The sequence below is a fragment of the Oculina patagonica genome, chromosome 12, assembly GCF_052425735.1.
Source record: "Oculina patagonica isolate OP01 chromosome 12, crgOcupat, whole genome shotgun sequence".
Taxonomy (NCBI): Eukaryota; Metazoa; Cnidaria; class Anthozoa; order Scleractinia; family Oculinidae; genus Oculina; species Oculina patagonica.
In genome coordinates, this window is record NC_135769.1 from 18,983,488 (window position 1) to 19,006,598 (window position 23,111).

Below are 23,111 nucleotides of genomic sequence, written 5' to 3' on the forward strand. Positions count from 1 at the left end.
TATTGTCTTCCACTTTTTTCCGACCCCTGACCAGCTTGAGCTATACCCCAGCATGCTACATCCTCCGGTACTAAATATAGATTTTATGTTTAGCATAGTTAATACTGACTTGAAAGAAGGATGAAAGTGATGAAAAGTACACAGTAAAATGTCGGTTTCATTGATCCCGGGAACAAATCCCGCGCTCTGATTGGTCAGCGTGATATCGTTTTTGTAGTGAACAAATCTTTCAAACTGTGATCAGTGTGTGCGGTTTGGTTTCGGCGGGATGGCGGCTAAAATCCCCTGTTTTTTCCTATTTATGGATTAATTTTTCACGCTGAAGGCTTAACAGAGCATATTAAATGGCTACAAAGCACACAAACTCTCTGGAATTAAGTGATTTTGATCGCCTGCGGAAGGAAAACTCGGTACTCCGCGAGGAGCTCGTCAACTTGCGGGAAGAAATATCCGGTGAGAGACACACTCACGAACAGTTGTTGAAAAGTTTTCAAGTTTGTCACAATGAAGACTCGAGGAAGCTGCGAGAGGAGAAGAAACTTACGTCGAAATTAGCGGAGGAAAACGGCGAACTTCGCTTAGAGCTGAAATCTCTGAGAGAACGTGCTTCGGCGAGCTCGAGCCCTTCAGCGAAAAATCGCGATCTACCCATGCACGAGGCAGACGTGAGCGTTCGATTACTCAAGGAACTCACTGGTTTGGGAAAAAGGCTTGAAGTGCTGCATAACGATTTACTTTCAAGTCCTGCGGTGAAAAGCTTCGATGGAAGGCATCCTGCGAAGCGCGGTGAGATTGGAATTTCCTTGCCTACAATGGAAGTTTAGATTTGGTCGCACTTATGAGCTCTTATATACTTTCACTGTTAATATCCCATATCGATGTTTTGAATTACCAAATTTAAAGGTTATCCTGGACAATTACGTTGAGATTAGAGTAGATAAAGATAATGTAAGCAGTAGTTCAATGAAACATGTTGATGATGTCTTGGGATAGCATTTATACACGGGGCTTTTAATTCGCTCAGAATCCTGACCTAGCCCGGCAAGTTTGTTGACACCTTCGAATGGAATGGTTCGAATCGCATGTTATTACGTCCTCCCCAAAACAATCAATTAAAATTTATAGACTCCGTAGAATTTGAGTTCTTTGCTCCCCGGGTCTTTGCTCGTACATAAAGTAAATGACCGATAGGTCGTTGCCACGAAGAGTAAGAGGTGCGAATTTATATTCATCAAAGGCTTTTAATTTGTTTCAAGTATTTTCCTTGTGCTTGTTTGTTGACTTTCTGTATTGCCTGCAATTTTGAATTCTGATGTGGTCTATTTAAAAGTTCCAGACAGTTTAAAGAATTTTAATCCAACATTTCTTGTGTTCGATGTTTGAACCTGCCAGTTTCATATTTGGTAGTGTTTTAAATTTAGATTAAAGTTTAGTGTTTCAACAAACGATATGTACTTAGCCCAGATGCGATAAATTAAAATTAAGTCTGGAATGCGATGTATTTCTTTAATTGTTTGTTTTCATTTAGGGAAGAATTTTATTACCAAAACTTGAACCAAACACAATATTTTGAGTTTTTATAGCAGGAAATTGCGATAATTTTTAATATAATTTTATTTTATTATTAACTGGCGGGTGTTAATAGCCTTGAGATTTTAAGCTGTGAAATAATTGTAACCTAATTAATTGCCAAATTGAAAAGGAGCATTTTTCCAAAGATTAGAATTGTCTTTTATATTTGAAGATGATTCTATGCACAACTGCAAAGGTTTTACAAATTTCAAAATATACTCGACATAAAGATCATTAATGCTGCTGAAAGAAATGAAATCTATTATAGAATTTCTAAATGTGACATTGCATATACCAAAGGAAAGGCCTCATAATTTGTTAACTTTTACAGAAATTGTATTGGGGCAATGAAATTTTTTTCGTATATCAGTGGTTTGTAGGAAGTTTCTTGGTGTAAGAAACTAAAGTTTCACTGAAACTGAAAACTATAATTTTATTTCACTTATAATTAGTACAAGATGAATCTGTCCAATCCTGGAATTCTACTTATTTTAATGGTTTTAAGTGGCTTTTCGATGCAAGTCAAAAATCAATATTTGAAAAGAGCTCTGAGGAGGTATATGCCAGACATATCTGTGGATATGTAGGCCTGGTTAGGATCTAGAACAAATTTTATTTTTTTTCAGGGTAATTGTCAATTGATTAATATTTTTTTTTATTGTTATTGAAAATTCAGAAGATGGTTCTGCTGCCAGGGACCCCTTTAAGAAACTCAGTGCTGAGTTGGTAAACTTAAGATCCCTGCTGACTGCAAAATCAAGCATTGGGTTAAATGGAGTTATACTTACAGATCACAGGCAAGGTAATTGGTTGTAGTTGTAATGTAACAGACAAGTGTAGTTGTAATGTAAGAAACAGGGGTAATACTTCCACAACTGTACTATTTTCCAGTGCCCAGGGTAATTGTTTATTATTTGTTCCCAGAGAGGGGAGAGAAAGATGAATGTTCCTGAGAAAATGCTTGAAAGGTTCTTATTAGGATCTTTATTATCCCAAGATCTTCGTGATCATGTAAAAAAAATTAGGGTTCCTCCAAAGGTATTACTGGGTGCGTTTCTTTGGGAAAAATCCAAATCCGGATTCTTGATCCAAAAACGGATTTTGCGTTTCTTTACCTATATCCGAAAATGGATTAATCTTGGATCAATGATCTGAAGAATCCACACTCCGAGTGGATACATCAGATCAGATCTGAATCCGGATTTTTAGGATTCATGATCCGTGCGTTTCTTTGGGAAAGGATTCGAAAATAGTATCATGGCCAAGCGGTCTTTGCTGTGAAAATACAGGTTCGCTCTTTGTAAACACTGTCATACGGTAAGTTTTCAGGCGTTATTTCGATCAAAATACAAAAATATTTCACGATAAAAGGAATCGGTAGCTTGATAGGTATGAAGTGTCATTTTAAACTGGATACAGGTTTTCTAGAACAGCCACTGTGTGCCTACGGAAGTTGTATCCTTTTGAAATTGTCACGAGTGAAGTTTGCATTGATCATTTCGCAAACATTCTTCGCTCTGAGATGCTTTCTCGCCACATTGTGCTTGAGGCTAAAGAAGAACTATTTCGACATGTGATTTTTGTAAAAGATTTTGTATGCTGAAATTATTTTAGCTAGGATACATTCGATGAAAAATAAATTTGTGCTGATATTTTATGTTCTGTGCGAAATTTGTTTACGGGGTTGTCATGGCAAAAAATCCATTTTCGGATTCTTCGTTTCTTTGGGAGCAAAGTATCCGTGTGATCTGAGATCAATGATCCAATTTTGGATTTTTCCAAAGAAACACACCCACTAACAATGATCTTACAAGATCCTTTAACCTGTGAAGTCATTCTCATTCCCAGAGCCTTCCGTTTCTTTTGGTCACGTGGTCGGCGAAACGAAGGGCTCTGGTAACACTGACTACCGGATGTCGTAAAATCCACGACATCCGGTAGCGCATGCCCACTGCATAAATGTTCGTCTGCGCCTGCTCAGTAAAAGAAAGGGGAAGGCTGGGGCTGACTGAGACGAGAAGAAAGCAAATTTGAAAGAAGATACGACATTTGAGTTTGGCGTTCGAAAGAGCTGTACAGCAATCCTTGCTACAATTGTCGGAGGACATCAAGAAACAAGGAATGGAACAGGAAGACGGCAGATAGAAAAGTTAGAATCCAGAGGAATTGGAGTCATAGTGTTTAAACACGGAGTCGAGGATGTCATCAGCTGATAACATTCCGACGGTTGATGATACTGTGAAATTTATTTATGGCCATGCGGAGGTACTGTAGAAAATTCAGAGCTAAAAAAGCGACTGAGCGATGAGGTATCATTCTATTGAGCGGCGGTAAGAAATATCACATTGAATTTCAAAGTCTTCATGTATTCATGAACTCCATTTAGTGTGTATATCTTGTAAAGCTAAGTTGATAGTGCAAATGTTTGCAATATTTTTAATGCAATAAAAAGTACAACCGAGTTACACCTTACAAAAGATGTACTTGTCATTTGTTCATAATCAAAGGTCTGCTTCGTGAATACGTTATTCCAACAAACTCCCAGTGTTATTCGGTCTTTTTCCGGTAACATTTTCAAACTTGCCCGCTACATCTTCAATTGTTTCGATGACCGGAAGTATAACGAAAATTGCGTAGAAGCGTTTCATTTTTTTACCCAATTACGCATGCAGTTTTTATCAGCCAATCAAAAAAATCGTATTTTTTACCGTTACCAGGGCCACTACGTCATGTCATTTAAAAAAAATACGCGTGGCCCTGGGGAAGAGGATGCCTGTGAAGTATGTTTTTAAAATCGCAGTAAAATCCTCCAAAAATCTTAAAGGATCTCAAAGGATGTCATATTAAGGATCTTAAAATATCCTACAAAGATCCTTCAAAAATCGCTATCTTAAGGGATCTTTGGCAGGTAAAGATGTCTAAAGATCTTGTAAGGGTTTTCACCAGGGTAAATAATAGGGAAATAACACTGGAATTGTCTCAACCGTAGTTGAAAAGTTCTTAATACCAATAATTATCATTAATCATCTAGTAACCTTTTTCACACTATACCGGTAGTTGTCTGTTTACCAGAATGTGTTCAATAATTTCGTTGTTTTCTTTCAGTGAAAACAAGAGGCCTGGCATCAAATTCACTGAATGGTAATACAACAAGTCTGCCACCAGATGACTTGGTTCATCTTAATGGACCAATCACAGAGGACGCAGTTGTAGGAATATTACAACAGAGAAGTGCAGCAGGGGAAAACTATGTATGTGTGATGATTTCTTCTTACAGTTGTATGTAGGATGTTTGTTGTATTTTAACATAGTAATAAAGTGTTGCAATCTAGTGAAAATCAAGCTGATGGAGTCATAAGCAGAGTTTCCAATTATGCTTATGACTCAGTCGCTTATGATCCAGTGAATACTTAAGATTGATGGGTGGTGAGTAGAAGTGGAAGAATGAACCAATCACAATGCTAGTTCTCAGGTCCTCTGAGTAATTTCTTTCTGCTTGCAACTTAATTTACAATTTGTAACATTCTGCACTTCTGATTACAACTCTGCTGCTACTAAGTTAAAACTGGCCTCAAATCATGTCAAATAAACAACTTCTCAGAGCGTAATCAAGAAAATTTGTATCTTCTATCCTTTACCCTTATAAATTCTTACCCTTAGGCCAGACAACAAACTATCTTCTCATTACACTTGCATCCTCCTTAAAGGAACATGGCGTCACGATATTTTAAGTCATTTTTCTGATTACTTTCAAATTGAAGGAAACCTCAAAATTATAGTTGTGTAATGTAGGAAAACAACAAAGGAGTAAACGAAACACGAAAATAACCAAGGATGGTTTCGACTGACGAAGATTAAGACAGATTACGAACGACAAACTTGAAAAAACTTGCCAGTTTTTTCAAGATGAGTTGACTGATCTCCTTTTATCTGATATCAAAGTCAAATCATTTGACAGAACAATTAAGGGACACTTCACTGTCCAGTCTCTGCACTCCCCTAACCTCTTTCTCTACATCTACATTGTGTGTGTCTTGCAAAGAGAGGTATGCTCCCATCTCTGCAAGACATTACATAAAAATAAAAAAGCAGGGGGTGGGGTGGGGGTAAAAGACCTTAAAAATATATAATAAAATATGTAACTATATAATTTAAAGAGATTACTAAGAAAAGAAAATTAAAAAATAGGACTAACATAAAGGACTAAATTAAAAAATAGGACTAAATTAAAAAATAGGACTCCTAAGCTCTTCGTGTATACATAAATTATGTCTATGTCTATGTCTAACATATATACATAATTCTCTCTTTGGGAGTGGGGGGTGGAGGGGCAGGGCAGCAAATAACAGTCGGACATCAGACATTGGCCGACCAAAATTTGTTCATGCCTGACAAATCCCAAGTGTGGTGGGACATGATGTCTGGACAATTTTTTGACGGTAAATCATTTTACGGCAACAATGAAAAAAATTAAACCTTTTGTTTTTAGTGATGTCCGACCAAAATGTTGTTTTGTCCGACCAAGATGGTGTCTTAGTAGGACATTTGTCCTTTCAAGTGAAAAAAATTATTTGCAGCCCTGGCCGGGTCAGGTGGTTGGGACTTGAGAGTGAGTACACAAGAAAATGGGGAGAGAATTAACAGTTTAAAGGATGAGGGTCTTAACTAAAGGAAAGAGGGATGAGAGCTTTATTGTATTGTGATTTTTTTTTTTCAGACAAGTTTGGGTTCAGTATTGATTGCTGTGAATTCATTTGACCAAGTTCAGTCTAAAACAGGCCTACTGCAGAGCATCTCTGATAATCAAAAGCTACAGACAATCATCCAAACTGTGACAAGCAAGTTGGCAAATTCCAGTGCTCCACAGGTTATTGTACTGAGGTAAATATCTTTTTCTTTTTTTTTTCAATTTTTTTTTCTTAGTCTTTGCATAATTTTTTTTCTTTGAGAACTGACTGAGCTTGCATTTTTACAGAGATTGACATTGTTATTTAACATTGTTATTATTGTTACAATAATCTGTCAAACTATTGTTATGAAGCAACATGTAGAGTCCTAAATGGGGGTGGGGGCTGGAACATGGGTGCCCCTGGGATTCTGAACATGGTATAGAGTATCCTCGTGACATTATTTTAGCTATAATTTATAATTGTATGCTCAATACTCATTGTCGATTGTAATATACTTTTAAAACAACTTCTTGCAAAGTGCCAACAAGTGTTTGTGCAATTTTTAAAACTCTTTGAATAGGTGCACCTAGGCATACAAATTTGACAAAACAACACCAGCTCCCCAGGCATACAATTTTGAGGATAATAGCTCTGATATGAATTTTATTATTTGTTGCAAAATGTGATTTTTATTTATTTAATTTTCCCATTTTCAGTGGCAGTGGAGGCAGTGGTAAAACATTCACAGCACATGCCCTTGTACAACATCTGTTGGAACAGGCAGGGGGAGGGCAAGATTCTGATATCTGTAAGGTTAGTCCACAATGTTTACACAGGAAAATTTGCAGTTGTGTTAATAATTATTTGTACCTATGCACGAACACACAGATGTTCTATGGGCCAAGAGAAGCGACTCATTATTTCAAAAATTTCCTTATTAACATATATATAATAAATAAAGATTAGCTAAAGTTTTCTGTTTCGATCCTGGTCGATCAAAGTGCAAGAAGTTAGGAAGGCGGAGTTAAAAATAGTTGGAGTGGAGAGGGAATGTGAAACTTGGTAACTCCAGTGACCATTTACAGTTATTTTGATTGCCAAGTTTAAATGAAAGCAAATCAGAAAGGCATCATAGTGATGTCAAAAATCAATCAAAAACTTTGTCAAGTGGTCCAGACAGTATGACATACACCACTGTAATATATGACATGAACAGTTGAGACTTCCCCCCACCCCCTCCCCAATCCCCTTTCCCTGAAAGTCTGATTCTTGCCCTGTTGACAGTATTTAGTAACAGTTTGTTTATTCTTCACAGCATTTTCTAGCCTCCCTGGCTGTGATCCAGTCCCTGGGGAATGCCAACACAACAACAAACTCTAACTCCTCCAGAATGGTATGATTTAATTTACTTGGTGTTCCTTTTAGTCATCTACTATTACCATGTTATGAAAGATAGCATTTAATATATTAATGAAATTCTGAATGCCCTTTGAGTGTAAATGAATATTAATTTGTCATATTTGTGTTTTCTTTCTCCAGGGGAACCTTTTTGAATTCCATCTGTCTGATGGTTTGATATCAAGAACAAAGATCCAGTGCTACCTTCTTGATTCTGTAAGTTCTGTAGACTTTTGGTAAAAGCCATGTGACAGCTATGCCATTAAACCATTTAGTCCTATTTAACAGGTTTAAGTCAAAGTTCATTCCAATCCTATGGATAGAGGAGCTAGAAAGCTAATAAGTACCATCCCATTTTCAGTAGCATGAAGTGATTTTAAGGGGTATTGCTTCTGTGCTGTGAATGGCACTTACATATTTTACTAGTCCAGGCTGGTCACCACTTACATGTACCGTAATGATTTGATTTAGTGCCCTCCTCCCAATAAGCGACCCCCTCCGAATAAACACTCCCCTTTGAATGTGTTTTTGTAAATAAGCGCCCCTATTCCAATAAGCGCCCCCATTCTTATAAGCAGCCACTATTCTTACAAGCGTCCATGTTCTAATAAGCGTCCCTATTGCCGGAATAACTGCCCCTACTGAAGTCATCCACCGCCAATAGATAAACTCGTGAACATATCTTTATTCTTTTAAAAGTAACTGAACTTTCAACAGTTTGCTACTTAATATATAGTTTCTGTTATTTAACGGTATTCCATTTTAATTTTTTATTTCTTTTTTTTAATTTTTAATTTGTTTAATTTACAGACAAGAGTAGTATCTCCACCTGTCAAGGAGAGAAATTATCACATATTTTATCAGCTGTTATATGGCATCACCCAGGAGGAAAGAGGTGATTGGACAACGTGGAGTGATTCTAATGTCAATAAATTTGTCATTTTAGTCTGTTTTTGTTGTGTTTTAATCAGTATGGCTTCTCATATAAATTATTTCTAGTCAAGCTTCATCTGCAAGGATACAGTGCACACTCATTGTCATACCTAAGTGGAAGTCCCATTCCTTATAATGAAGATGAGGAAGACTTCAGAGCTAAATTTGAGCGATTTAGGGTAAGTTCACTCTGTTATTAAATTAACGAATTTTGTTGTCTGCCTTTTATTAGCATGCCACACCATGCTTACCTTGGTCCATACGTCCTAGTGTGTCTATGTCTACTTTTTAACCAAGTAGTTTGTTCTTTGCAGTATTTTTTAATGTTTGTTCATTTGTCTCCATGTCTGCTCACTTACTCACTCACTCCCTTGTTCATCAGTTTCCTTCTTTCCTCCTTTCCTTCTCCCTCCCTCCCCAGGGATGTAGCTAAGAAAACACTAAGCACGCTCATCAACAAGCACAGCTGGCTTTTCTGGTCTTGGCAACTCTAAAAGTTTACGAAGTCTTTGTTTTCAAATGAAATTTCAGCCGGATTTAAGTTCTCTTTCAGCCGGTGAAATTAGCCAGCAGCCGGCCCTAAGCGACAACCCTACCTTCCATCCATCCACCCAGAAAAGGGGGGGGGGGGAGATGGTGTTGGGAGGAGTATGGGGGTACTCAACAACGTCTTATACAGGAGTCTCCATTCTGAGGAGTGAGGAACAAACCCTTACCCTCTTAATATACCATTAATATTCTGTGACAGAAAAAAGGATCCAGCAGTTAGGACTGGAGAACCTTTCATGGAAAATGGTACCCCTTTTCACATACGTGTACCTACATTAGAAAGGCTGCATCCCTTTACTAAAGGTTTCAGTTGAATACCGTATTTATTCGATTAAGCACCCAGCCTCGAATAAGCGCCCACCTCGAATAAGCGCTCACCCTGTAGGTAGGAAAAGTTAATAAGCGCCCAGCCTCGAATAAGCGCCCACCCCCACCCCCACCCCTTAAAAATAGGAAACAAGAGGAATTTTGATTATTATTGAAGTTGAGATTGAAATTGACTAAGCACTACTAAGAGACTACACCAAAGACCGAGTTTTTTACTGAAACTCTCTGAAATGAACAGTTAAAGTTTAGCTTTGGTACATCTTCACGTTTAGTTATTATACATCGTTTTCTTGCAAAATAATTGTACTACTTGCTAAAAATAATGAAAATTTAATAAGCGCCCAACCTCGAATAAGCGCCCACTTCGAATAAGCGCCCACTCTCAAGTTCCAAAAGTTTAATAAGCGCCCAGGGTGCTTAATCGAATAAATACAGTAACCCCTTGAAGTACCTTGATGAATCAGCTATTAGGTGCATCTGTTCAAGATACATCAGTTTAGAAGGCCATTTTAAATTCCTCAATGACAGTTTTCCCATCCCTTTTCTATGCTTCAACTAATAGAATCGCTACCCTTTTACATACTCGGCACCAGCAAAAACGTTACCCCTTATGGGGAGAGCTTCCTTGTAAAGTCCACTATAGGAAGTCCCCTTTCCCCAGGGGTCCGTCCGTTCAAACATCTACCTACTAATTCCCTACATAATATCCAATCAGAAAACCTAAGTTCAAGGATCTCCCAATTCACTGCGTATACGGTATACATTTACCTATTCATGTGTTTATCTTTCCTTCTCAGGGTGCCCTGGCCACATTGGGTATCCCATTTGTTGATGTTCTGAGAATTTTGGTAGCAATCCTTTTGCTTGGTAATGTAGAATTTTGTGATGGAGAAGGCTTAGAACTTGAAGTCAAAGGAAATAATGGTAGGTAGCATTGTGACTCCATGACGGTTAAAGGTAAATACCAATAACAACATGATTTATTGAATAGTGACATTACCCAGTAAACTAGTATGGTTTGCTCTGTTGGTACTGAACTGTGCTATCCAGGCCCATTGTTGCCTGTAAGGGGGGAGGGGGAATAAGCCCAGCCCTTCAATTCCACCTTTATTCTCATTGCTTGGATTGACATTTTACTCACTAAAAGTGGATGTCAATACCTGTCAGCGCTCATACCCAGACTGCTTGGACTGGAGTCCTACCCGACATGATCAATGTTACACCACTGTGCCTCGGGACCATGCATAGACGAAGAGTTAAGCCTAAAACTTCAGTCTGGACATATTGAACACTTTCCAGTTTATTTGTTGTTGTATTATTAATTTTAGAAATCTAGTACTATGCATCCAAAAAATCATGTTGTATGATCACCTATTGATTGTTTCCGTTGTCTTAATATTTCTCTTTTGTTACAGAAATCAAAGCTGTCGCTGCACTGCTTGGTGTATCTGGTGTTTCATTGTACAGAGGCTTGACAACAAAGACCAAGAACGTCAGAGGACAGATTCTTAGATCACTGTGTGACTCAGCCACTGTAAGTGCAACGTAGAGAATGTATAAATACAAGCTGCCTATTGAGAGTTTAATGCACGCAAATTTAAAATGAAATAAAATTTTAATTGTAGTCGAATAAGTTTAGGCATGCTGACCTAATTGTTAGACATGCTGGACCCTGCATCTAGCATTCTGGGTTTTGAGCCCTAGCCACGGCCACTGCATTGTGTTCTTGGGCAAGACACTTAATTCTCACACTCTGTGCTAGTTACTCCCTGCCTCTCTACCATTACTGGTGAATTTACTGGTGGGGTAACCCTGCGATGGGCTAGCATCCCATCCAGGGGGAAAAATACTCCTAGTTGCTTCATGCTACTGAAACTGGGATAAGCTCTGGCCTGATGGGCCACTAGTCTCGAATGCATATCGTACCAACCTAGTAAATGGCCCAGCTCACAACGAGTCTCTCGTAGCTCAGTTGGTTAGAGCGCCCAACCGGTATCTGGGAGGCCATGGGTTTGATTCCCGTCGAAGACTCAGAATTTTTCTTTGTCCCATGCTCGTGTCATGTTGAAAATTTCATCTTCATAACTTTGTGTTTGTCTGGATAGTAAAGTCTTGTACACAATATATTTCAGGTTAAAATTGAAATGCATCTTTTATTTTAAGGCAAATACAAACAGAGATGCTCTTGCTAAGGCACTATACTGCAGGACAGTGGCTGCTATTGTGCGCCGAGTCAACAGCTACAAGAGACCTGCCAGCATGCTGTCGATGTCACCACAAGGGTCGTATGAGTCGTTAAGAGCAGCATCTGCTTCGCCTCACGGATCTACGTCATCTTTAGGGAAAAGCCCACTCAATTCAAGCAATGGTTTGCTTATGGCATCATTACCAGGTATCCTTAGTCACTATATAATATTATCAAAACTTCAATCATGTTGTAAGGACTTTTATTTTGTAAAGTTGAACTTCCGCTAATGGACACCTATAGATCGGCACTTAGTTATGGATCCAGCCACATGCAAGATTTAGTGTTTCCAAGCTAATTTGGCATTGGCGGGTTCTCGCTGAAGTATTTCGCCTGGCGAAAACGCTTACGGGAAAAATGCGACCCCAATAAGCAGACAGCTCTACAAAGCAGACACTTTGTCAGGTCCCAAGGGTGTCTACTTGCCAGAGGTTAGATTAAGGCAATTCACGTGAAATAGAACTGGTCATAGATTTCCAACCAAACTTTGCCAGTTGGTTGTTTACCTTAAGGGAACTTAAATTTTGAAATAAAAAAGGAGGGTCACTCTCTCGCGCGAGCCAAGCGACCATTTTGTTTGTGTGCGCTACTTAGTACACGTAAAATTCTGTGCAGTAAGGATGCGCAATGCAATACTAGGGAATCACCTTAATGTTATCATGATGATTAATTTCTTGGGTTTTCTGTCAGTGAATACTCCTCCATCCACTCCTGGGGTGAATGGAAGTTTCCAGTTGACTGGAAGAGCTTCTGGACTTATCGGCATTGTGGATATGTTTGGTTTTGAAAACAGCCAGGTATGTCATTTGAGGCAGATGCTGGGTAATGTTACCATTAGATAGTCATAGTTCAAGGTGTTTTGGGACATCAAAATTAAAACATTATTCAGCAGCTTGAAATTCAATGCTAGGAGCCTGGTAGCTTTTGGACTTTCTGCATCTGGGCCTGCAAAACCCTTGCCCTTTTTGGAGAATCATCTAGCCCTCTACATGCTTTGCAGGCCTATGACAGTATATATGTATCTCGTACTCTGCACATATGCACAAGGCTAGACGATATTCAGTGCTAGTTTTGTTAGTTAACCCTGTTCCAGACCAAATCAATAAAAGACTGATACCCTACTCAGTAAGTTTATGTATATATCTTTTTGTCCCATTGCTTTTTGGTGATTTTGAATTGCCGGTATCAATGCTTTATCTGATTTGTCATCTCTTGGTGTAGGTAAATCAACTGGAGCAGCTCTGTGTGAACCTGTGCTCTGAAACACTGCAACATTTCTACAACACACACATATTTAAAAGCAGAGAGGAGTACAGTAGGTAAAAAAAAATCAGCTGATTGAGTAAATACAGTATCCTGGAAGGCAGAACTTTTTTCTTAGAGGTGTACTCAGCCTTTCTGCACTTTCAACTTCAACTTCAACTTTATATGTTTTCTAAATTTAAAATTTACAAAAGTTAACAGACCTACTTTCGTCTCATCATGCGATCTGAGCCAAAGAGCGTCTATGTAGAAGGCTTAACTGCACTTGGATCTTAAGGATGTTTTTTATTTTTTCATTCTGCAGGGAAGAGGGTGTGCTCTCTGATTTTGAGGTGGATTATTTTGATAACGCTCCGTGTATCGAGCTACTTACTTGCCAGGTGTGTTGCAATTTATCCTTTCTGTCAGTTGAACTAGTTAATTCCCAACCATTCCATTTGGAATTAGCACTCAAACTAATTGTCCTTCCTCTGTTCATTTCTCTCTTTTTCATTTTCAGCGTGCTGGAGTTCTAACAATGTTGGACAAAGAGAGCATGTTTGCAAGGTATGTGATTATCTTTCACAATGCACCTTGTTTGAAATTTGTTTAAAAATGAACATTCGATCGCAGTTTTTTTGGTTATCTCCTGATTGACTGAAAAAAGAGGAATTTTGCTATAAGTGGATACACCAATTTTTGATTGAGTGTTGTGACACCAAAACCAAAGAAATCACTCTGGCCAATGACAAAGGACACAGACAGTACATACATGTACAATGTAGCTGGTGTGAAGCGCGGAAAATGTGTGTAAGTGAGTCACGATTGTGTTTTTTTTTTACCTTAATTGCATTTGGTCGACAAAGTTGCACAAGTCACTAAGCGTAGTAATGCAAAACCAAAGCAAATGCAAATTTCTTTCGAAACTCAAGTGAAAAGCGCATCGTACCACATTTTTTGGAACTAATTACAGATAAACTGATTTCAACGAATGCAGACCGATTGAAGGTAATATATCTTATCTCTAGGGGAAGTTATCAAAACTTCTTACAAAAAGTTAAAGGACAACACAAAGACAGTGAGTGGTAAGTCAGTTAAATTTATCATCTTTTTGAGTATTGTGTCTTGTGAAGTGAAACATATTACAAAACCTCTTTGTTACATCATCATATCATTCTTTCTATCGTAATTTGTTTAAGTGTCAAAGGTGGCTGGTGCGCTGTAAATCCTCTTTTTTGTTTTCAAGAAGTCAGTTTGAATTTTGAACATTGTTCTTTCCAATTGAAGAGCCAACATTCTTGTCCTGATATTTACACCTTGATATGAAGGTGATGGTCCCTGCCGTTTTTCAGTCATTTTATTCTAACAAAACTCCCTATAAGACGAACACCTCTCTAAGACAGACAGTTGAAAACCGGTCCCTGGCGGTGTCCAATTTAGAGAGTCTTTACTGTACTACTGAACTGGGGTATGCAGTGGTACGAGGCAAACTATTAAATTTGTAAATTTATACTGGAGAAGTTACTTAGAAAACAAAAGGGGAAATTTTCTGACATCTAATTCTTTATTACAGTTTCTTTGATCCAGATCCTGAGAGTTCTTGCTTTGGAGTGTCACACTACAGTGGAAATGTGAGTCAAACTATGAACCTTTTTCTCTCTCATCACATTACCTTTTCCTGACAGTCGGGGCAATGAGAACCAATTTTGATGTTGCTAAGTAACTTGACGTTTCCTGATGACGTCATGCTGTCCTGACAACTTTTGTAGTTTTCATTCTCTTTTCTGATTGGTCAGTAACAATCGGAAACTCTTCGGCTACTTCATCGATTTGTCAAACACAACTGAAATTTGTCTCTCGTCTTATCCCTGTTTGCAGGTTGTTTATGATGCGAGCTCTCTACTGAACATCAACCGTGATTCCATTACTGACGACATCCTCTGTGTGTTTTCAAGACAGGTACATTACCCTTGTTCTAAGAGAAAGGCGATTTTGCGGGAAAACTCAGTACGGTAAAGCATGTTACTACGATTCTTTGCAAAGGTGTAGGGTTTTCTTTTAAAAAGAAAAACGTAAACAACCAACAATAAGTGTGCTTTTCTAGAGTGATTTTCACTTGAGTGTGAAAAACTTGGCACCACATCGCAACTTGGTTTGGGGTTTACGACACTCACTGAAGACCTTTTCGACGTAATGATTATTAAATTTAACTGGTATGGTTTTCCTTTTTTTCAGAACTGCAACTTCGGTTTTGCTACACATCTTTTCACCAATGATTTAAAACCACAACAAGGACAGACAACTGCTCCTAAGGGGGTGCTACACAGGATATCACCCACCCCCACTCAGGAGGTACAAAGGTGAGAGATGTATTCAGGTTTCTAGTGAGACTGTCCACCTTTCTCTATTTTGGCGTCCAGTCTTCTCACGGTTCTTTTCTCGCTTAACGATTGAAAAAATACGAAATAGTCTAGTTTCTTTTACTTTTCCGTCCTCGCCATCTTTAGTCATTCTCACTTCCTAATGGTTCCTGTCATTTGTCGAATACTGTTCTTCAAAATCAAACCATTGTTGTTGGGTTTTCTATGATCGACCGAGAGCATTACGCCTTTCAGTACTAAAGCCAAAATCCCATCATGATCAACAAACATTCTTGCTCAGTTACTAGATGTGTTAGAGCAGTTTTCAATTGAGTGTCGTAAAACCAAAACCAAAGTAATTACTCTGGCCAATCACAAAGGACACAGACAATCCAGTGAACCAATCAAAACTCGAAGCAAATACATGTAGCTGGCACGAAGCGCGGGAAAACGTGCGCGAGCGAGTCACGATTGGTTTTGGTTTTACTCCTGATTGGCTGAGAAAGTGGCGCGAGATTTTTAAGCCAATCATTAAGCGTAGTAATGCAAAACCAAAGCAAACGCAATTTACTTTCGACACAAGTGAAAACCGCTCTAATTGTAAATTCTTATTTTCTTAGCCCTGCAGGCTCTGCCGATGTTCCTCTTCGTACATTTTCACAAGGATTTCAGGTTAGTGTTCCAAGTTAGTAAAGGTTTTGCTCGAAATCTAATTACAATGTTTTTGGACCAATAGAAATCGTTCGGTCATAAGCCCTCCCAATAAAGCAGTCATAAGGGTTATTAGCCTCAAATTAACCTAGCTGTCTGTGGAACATTATTATTTTTTTGCCGTTTCCGAGTTCCTTCTTAAGATCTTTTTTCCTTCTTTCCACTACCAACTTTGTTTTCCTCCCCGTCACTCAAGTATTTTTAAAGACAAATTCATCTGAGATCCAGAGAGACTTTAATTACCACATTTACTTTTTCTTCTTCAGGAAAAACTTGACGGTCTACTCAAGACCCTGGTACAGGCGCAGCCGACATTTGTGAGATGTATCAAGGCAAGTCTGCAAGGCAATTTTCCACGCCTCGTTTTTACAGTATCACCGTTTGACTACGTCTTAATTTCAGTTAGCGTCAACTTTGTGTTTTGGTTTGTTTACAGATCAACGCCCGTGAAGAGCCGTACGTGTTTGACCGGGGAATTGTCAGTCAGCAGATTCGAGTGTTGCAGATTTTTGAAACTCTTCAACTTCTTCAGTCGGGTAGATGACAGTTTTTCAATACATTACAGAACGGTTTAGTTTGTCTACCGTAAAACAAATTTGCCGAAATAACCTGCTAAGCCAATTAGAACGCAAAGAAAAACATGTAACCGGTGAAAAGCGCGGGAAAACACGCGTAAGCCAAGTCACGTGTGGTTTTAGCTTTGCTCCCGATTAGTTGAAATGACAGCATGCTTTCTCTGATTGGCTAGAGCAGTCTTCTTCGTCACGTAACGCTTCTTGTTGCGCGACGACCCAAATATCTGCTGCAAAGAAGACTCCCGCAAACACGTAAAACAAAAAAAGCAAACAAAGCAAAGCAACCACAAAATAAATTTCAAACCGATCTTACCCACTGTTCTTATTAAGAAGTTTTGTCGCAAACTATCCACACGGAGATAAAGTTTGTTACTGTTTCTTTCAGGCCTTGCTCATCGCACTCGACTCCAAGCATTCGCCAGAAAGTACAGCTTTGTGTCGCCGCGCAAGGTGCGGGCTCAGGAAGAGACTGGGTACGAAGATTGCAAAGCCATCTTAGAGACTCTGATGAGGAAAATTGACAGATCAAAGAGTGACGTCATGTTTGGCTCTTGGGTACTGGGCAAGAGATGTGTCTTTTACAGGTAACTGGTTTTTTTTCCGAGCTCTGCAATTCTTTATTCCTTTGTCACTATCAGAGAGCTTGAATTCAGTTTTGTTGATTTATACTTGTCTTTAATCATGAGCTGTGCACTTAAAAATGACAATGAAATATTTATATACTGAATTCCGGCTAAAATCTGCCCTGTTTGACCATCCTTGCTCCTCTGTGGTTTCCTTGTATTGCGTTTGCTGTTTGTCTGTTTCTTTTCGGTTTACACCATTATTTAGAGGTTTGATTCGATTGTAGAACATTTCAACTTTATGTAATAAGGTTTGACTTGTAGCCTGCGATCAAGAGAGCTTGCTCGCAGGCTGTAACATAGAACAGGTAGGATGCCGAGTGTTTACGCCCCACAAAAGCTTAGAATAGCCAGACCTCATAATAATGTGATTCCAACTCCGTGTTTTGCAGTGAAGCGGTAAAACAGGAGTTAGAAAACCTTTATGAAGTGCGGAAAGTGAAGGCTGTTATCACAATCCAGTGCTGGGTCAGAAGATGGATTTGTCGCAAGAGATGGCCAAACCTTAGGCGTTCACTTGAACTGCAGAAAAAAGCCCGACACGGCAACAAAGTGAATCATAGGTGAGTAGTAGAATAGTCCCATTAAAATGCTCACCGTCATTTACTCTGAGATTGGATCATAACGGTACCTGTCATCATTACGGAGTTGGCCAAAAATAAATACCCACATAATATTTTTGATCTTTCATATGGCTCACTACCTTGTACAAAATTTGCTAAAGTGAAATTTTGGACATGTTGATCGCATACTCACATTTTCTAAGTTCCTTCTGGCTCCGCTCTCCTTACTTCAACTTTGAATTTAAATTCATTCAGTTACTGAGAAGAATTTGGTAATTAACGAAAATTTTCCAGTGTCTCCTCCGAATTGTGGCTTTTTGTGTTTGGTTAATTAATTTCAGCTTCAAAATAAACAGAACTATTTTTCTATCCATAGTCATGTTCGCAGATCGGTGTCACCGTCGGATGAGCTTCGGGTGGACACGAAGGCAGCCGATCAGACGTGCTGTCTCTACGGACTGGACATGGTTAGTTGAACACTAGTACTTCGGAATAAGTCGGAAAAACAATTACCTGGTTGGAATCATTCTGAATTTCGTCTTCGAGAATTGATTTAGCCCTTGGTTTTCTCGTTTGTCGTCATGCTGAATTAATTATGGACGAATTATGATTTTAGTTTGGTTTGGTTCGAGTGCTTTTCAATAATGTCGGAAACTGTAGATTTGTGAATCCCATTTTTGCAGGAATCTCCGCCCCCTTTGCCCAGAAGCCGTCCATACACTGTGATGGGTAACATGAAGATGGGATTCCCACAGACTCGCATCATGAAAGTTGATTACCCAGGTAAGTCAGCGGTCTCTTTCGGTAGGAAAGTCCCCACACAGTGATCATGCGTCGCGCGCGTGCGCAGTTCCCGCCAAAACTGTTCCAAACTTCTCTATACAATTATCTAAAATTTCAGTAACCTTTCGCTTTAAAGCCAAAAGTTAACGTCTTCACTGCCGTTTGCACACTTTCGAGTCAAATTCTTAGAAAAGTTCGAGGCGGCGAAAACCGGAAGTGACGTCAATTTTTGCGTTTGACCGCTATGTTAGATAAACACATGGTTGTTGTTTTATCTCGTGGTAAGAAAGCTTGTAGCCTCGGACTTTCTCTCTCCAAAGTGTGAATATACGAGCATGCCATCCAAGGGGGTGTCATCATCATCATCATCTGCTTCCTTATGTCTCCTCTGGGAGAATAGGGTCTTTGATCCGTTCCCTCCACTCTACTCTGTCTTCCGCAACATTAACCGCCTCTGCCCAGGTGGCAAACCCCATCTTCCGCCTCTCCCCCTCTACCGTTCTCCTCCACGTTTCCTTCGGACGCCCCCTTCTTCTCCTTTCTTCGGGTGCCCTTGTTAGCGCAATGCGCGGATGTTGCTGATGGCCCATGCGCAATACATGGCCTATCCATCTCCACCTTCGCCTCCTTATCTGCTCACTGATGGTGCAAGTCCTTGCCTGTCTTCTAACCTCCTCATTTGACACTCTCATTGGCCAGTATATTCTTAGTATCCTCCGTAGACATTTGTGTAGAAATGTGTCTAGTTTAGCCTCGTCCCCCTTGGTCATTCTCCAGGTTTCACACCCGTAATGAAGCACTGCTATGACATTGGACTTGAAGATTCTTATCTTGGTGTTTTTGCTCAACTGCCCACTCCTCCAGATCTTAACCAGCTTGTTGAGAGCTCCTCTAGCTTTCCCTAGGCGGCTCTTGATGTCCTCCTCAGCCCCTCCTTGCCTGGTTACTCTTGCTCCTAGGTAGTCAAAGCTGTTCACATCCTCCACTTGCTGTCCATCGACTACGATTGCATTGTTGTTGTTTGCATTTATCCTCATGAGTTTGGTTTTTGTGGTGCTGATTTTCAAGCCCGTTCCTTTCCCATTCCTATTCAGGTGATCGATCTTCTTCTGAATCTGTGCGAATGTGCTTGAGATGAGAGCCAGGTCGTCTGCGAAGACTAAGTCCTCTAGCATTGTTGACAACTTCCACCTAATTCCTGTCCCTGCATGGACAACCGATCTCCTCATCACCCAGTCTATCACCAAGAGAAACAAAAACCCAGTCATGTTACATCCCTGCTTGACACCCGACTTCACCTCAAACCAATCTGTCCTTCCACCACTATCAACCACTGCACTTGTGGAGTTAGTGTACATCACTTGCACCATTCTCACGATCCTAGATGGTATTCCGTAGCACTTCATGATCTTCCAGAGAGTGCTTCTATGTATGCTATCAAAAGCCTTCTCGTAGTCGACAAAGAACAGGTAAACTGCCATTCAACTGCCTGCTCGACAATGTTCCTGAGCACAAAGATCTGTTCTATTGTGCTCCTTCCCTTTCTAAATCCAGCTTGTTCCTTCCTCAATTTTTCATCCGTCCCGGCAGCAATCCTCTTGATCAGAATTCTACCCATTACCTTGGCTATAGTGGACATGAGGGTGATACCTCTCCAGTTTCCGCAGCTCGTTAGATCCCCTTTCTTGGGGAGTTTGACGATGAGCCCTCTGCACCAGTCCTCTGGAACACTTTCCTCTTCCCATATGGTGTTAAATAAATCATGCAGGACACTTATTGTAGTATCAGTGTCAGCCCTCAGAAGGTCAGCCGTAATGTTATCTATACCTAGGGGGGTGTACACATACCTTATTTTTGTGCCTCTCAAGTGGAGAGAATCCTCTGCCCTTTTAGTTTAAACTATCTGGGTTTGCATGTTAATGGTCTCCATACATTTCTTATAGCGCTAGTTGGAAGAATGTACGTTGATTTAAATAGGCTTGTATTTCTGCCCTTTCTCTTGAAGTTCAACGTGCTGTCCTTCCTTGAATATCCGATGCATAAGGTAACAAGAAGCAAGAAATTCATCAACTACGGAAAATCGACTTGATGTACTACAATGTATGACAGCCAGTTACGAGATTATTTCTTTCTTGAGTTTGAGACTTACTTTTTCTTTTCTTCTTGCTTCAACGACGTGCTAACGCTCAAAACGTCAGCTTTCTATATTCGCTACGGCGGTTGATTTACTTCAAGTTGATAATTAGCTAGGTGTTTCACTTGCTCGCCGCAGCGCATACAGTTTCTTTAGAAACTAATCGCTTTGTTCACTGAAATAGTTGAAAGACCGGGTAGAAATATGGCATAACTTCTCATCATGATGTCATTCAACAACTATGAACCTTGATCTTGCATTTTCCAGATGATGGCAGCGAGGTACTCCTGAAGAAAGGAGAAGCGGTGAAAGTTATTCGAGCATCCGAGAAGCGAGGATATCTTGTTGTGGAACACAAAAACTCAACTGTTCACTTGCCATTTCAAGTCATGGAGCTCAAGGTACCATCTTTAACTCTCTAATCTTTACTTTGAATGTGTTGTTTAGCCTGAGTTGTAGGCGCAAAAACTTCTCTTCTCGCGCGTGCGTCTTCTTTGCGTGCTCTCGCGGTTCCCAACACCTCCTTTAAAAGGAAAGTCTTTTGACTCAAGAATTGAATTTCCTGTAGAATTCTCCAAACCCTTCGCCAAGATGACTAGAAGAAAACGACGAGCCAGACAAGCATAAGTATGGTAAGATATTTCATTTCCACCGTGCTACTTTACCACTATAACTGTGGAACTGCACTGACTTAGTTACTAATCTCAGTTTTTTTTTTCTGTACAGGAAACTTGATAACTCCTCGTAGAAGTAGTTTTGCTTCATGCTGTGGTCTCAATCAGACTCTGACTTAGTACTTTTAGTAGCTGTCAGCAGATGAAAAGTAGCCTGGGACAGAGGCAGTCACGTGCATGAAGCGCGCAGGGTTTGTGCCTTGAGTCCACGTGACTTCTGTTTCGTAGCGCGAGGCTCATGGAGAACATGCAGGGCACATGCTTACTTCATTTTCATTCGTGTCTTGTGAGACACCGCACACGTAAGACGCGAGACGAGCCACGAGTCGTGCACGTGACAGAAAGTGTTAACACCACGAACGTCGCCGCAAAGTACGTCACTTTTATTAAGTGTCACGTGACGCGCATTCAAACCATGAATGGTTGCATTGATAGTTTTGGAGTTTACATTGCCCAAAGATAAATTAATTAATAACCCATCGTTAAACATACATTGAAAATATTATAAGTCTTTATGGACATCGTGCTGTACGTTTTGTAAGATTAGTTTGAGCTAGCAACATAAGCTGTAATTATATAACGGGTGCAAATATATTTTAAAGTCTGCGAGCTTTCAATGTTGTGAAGAATTTGTAGAATGATTATGTGGAAGTGCTTTCCTTCCGAAATGGAAATAATATTGAAAATAGAAATATTTTTGTAGCAAATAAATGTAACGATTTACTTGTCTGTTTTTGCGTGTATCGATCGTTGACGCTGATTAACAGCCACAAGTTTCAAATACTGATTTTTTGCCTTTTATAGCCTGCGAGCAGGCTCACCTTGGGGCACGCGCGAATATACCTTGGGGCACACGCGACTGGCGAGCGAAGCGATACGGCGGGAAAGAGATCTAGACTGATGGAGAGGCGCCAATAAAGTGACGCCGCTCGCTGTCGCGGTTTCGCTGCTTACGTGTCTCTCTGTTGCGCTCACATGCGTGCCGCTCTCGCGCGTGCCCCAAGGTGAGCCTGCTCGCAGGCTATGCCTTTTACTGACTGTCAGACTTCTCGTGCGTGCACGAGTGCCTGCCCGCGTGCGTGCATTTCTACGTGCGTACGTGTTTTGTGTCAAGCCCCTTGCAGAGCATCTCGTTCCACCAAGAAGTAAACCGGTCGACCTATCCTCAGTGTGGATCAAACGTCTTTGCGCGCATATTCACGTAGACAACGAACATTTCCTCTTTTCCTTTAGTCGAGCCTGAGCAAAAAGTGCACTATAAAACTGAGAAGAAAAAATGGCCTGGCCTCGCAAAGGCTAAAGGGGCGAGACGTGTGTCTTTGCCGAAAAGGAAAAGAGGGACTGCTCATTGTCAAAGATGCAATGTTACTTGTATTCTAGCTGACATTAAGACATTACAAAACTTCCGTTTGATGAACAGCACAAGTAGCTGCGAGACTTGCAGAAACCCTTCGTAGAAGAACCAAAGCAACCATAATGCTAACCACCAGGTCGCAGAGAATGGATCAGCCCATTAGAAGATGGAAGAAAAACTCGTCAATTTGTGATGGCTTCCGAAAAGTCGCGCGATTGGTTTAGTGTGCTTAGTCCGATTACCGCGCTCCTGATCTACCACCCAAGCCCGTATCTTATTGCCCCACCCAACTCACGTCCCCTTCTCAAAACCCTTGTAAATGGGAACTGATTTTGCACAACATTTGTTGACTCCACGTTTAATTCCTATGCCAAATGCTATATCTACAAAGCATTCGC

General features: G+C 40.0%; 1 protein-coding gene across 2 annotated transcripts; it reads left to right on the forward strand.

Annotated features, from left to right (window-relative positions):
- Positions 1 to 208: 208 nt before the first annotated feature.
- On the forward strand, positions 209 to 22,088 carry LOC144633814 (myosin-IIIb-like). 2 transcript variants are annotated; one of them, XM_078492688.1, is made up of 30 exons: positions 209 to 786; positions 2,249 to 2,374; positions 4,678 to 4,823; positions 6,290 to 6,453; positions 6,959 to 7,055; positions 7,558 to 7,635; positions 7,782 to 7,856; positions 8,451 to 8,535; positions 8,640 to 8,752; positions 10,247 to 10,373; positions 10,865 to 10,983; positions 11,613 to 11,841; positions 12,385 to 12,491; positions 12,916 to 13,013; positions 13,262 to 13,337; positions 13,457 to 13,503; positions 13,965 to 14,021; positions 14,510 to 14,567; positions 14,815 to 14,895; positions 15,172 to 15,296; positions 15,917 to 15,968; positions 16,274 to 16,345; positions 16,450 to 16,543; positions 16,968 to 17,166; positions 17,598 to 17,768; positions 18,145 to 18,235; positions 18,452 to 18,551; positions 20,953 to 21,086; positions 21,254 to 21,317; positions 21,412 to 22,088. In XM_078492688.1, exons 1-29 carry the CDS (start codon positions 345 to 347, stop codon positions 21,278 to 21,280), a joined length of 3,390 nt encoding a protein of 1,129 aa, XP_078348814.1. In that variant the 5' UTR covers positions 209 to 344; the 3' UTR covers positions 21,281 to 21,317; positions 21,412 to 22,088. The 2 variants fall into 2 exon arrangements, with proteins under 2 accessions (XP_078348814.1, XP_078348813.1); XM_078492687.1 differs by having other exon boundaries at positions 210 to 786; positions 16,274 to 16,339; positions 16,444 to 16,543.
- Positions 22,089 to 23,111: the final 1,023 nt, after the last annotated feature.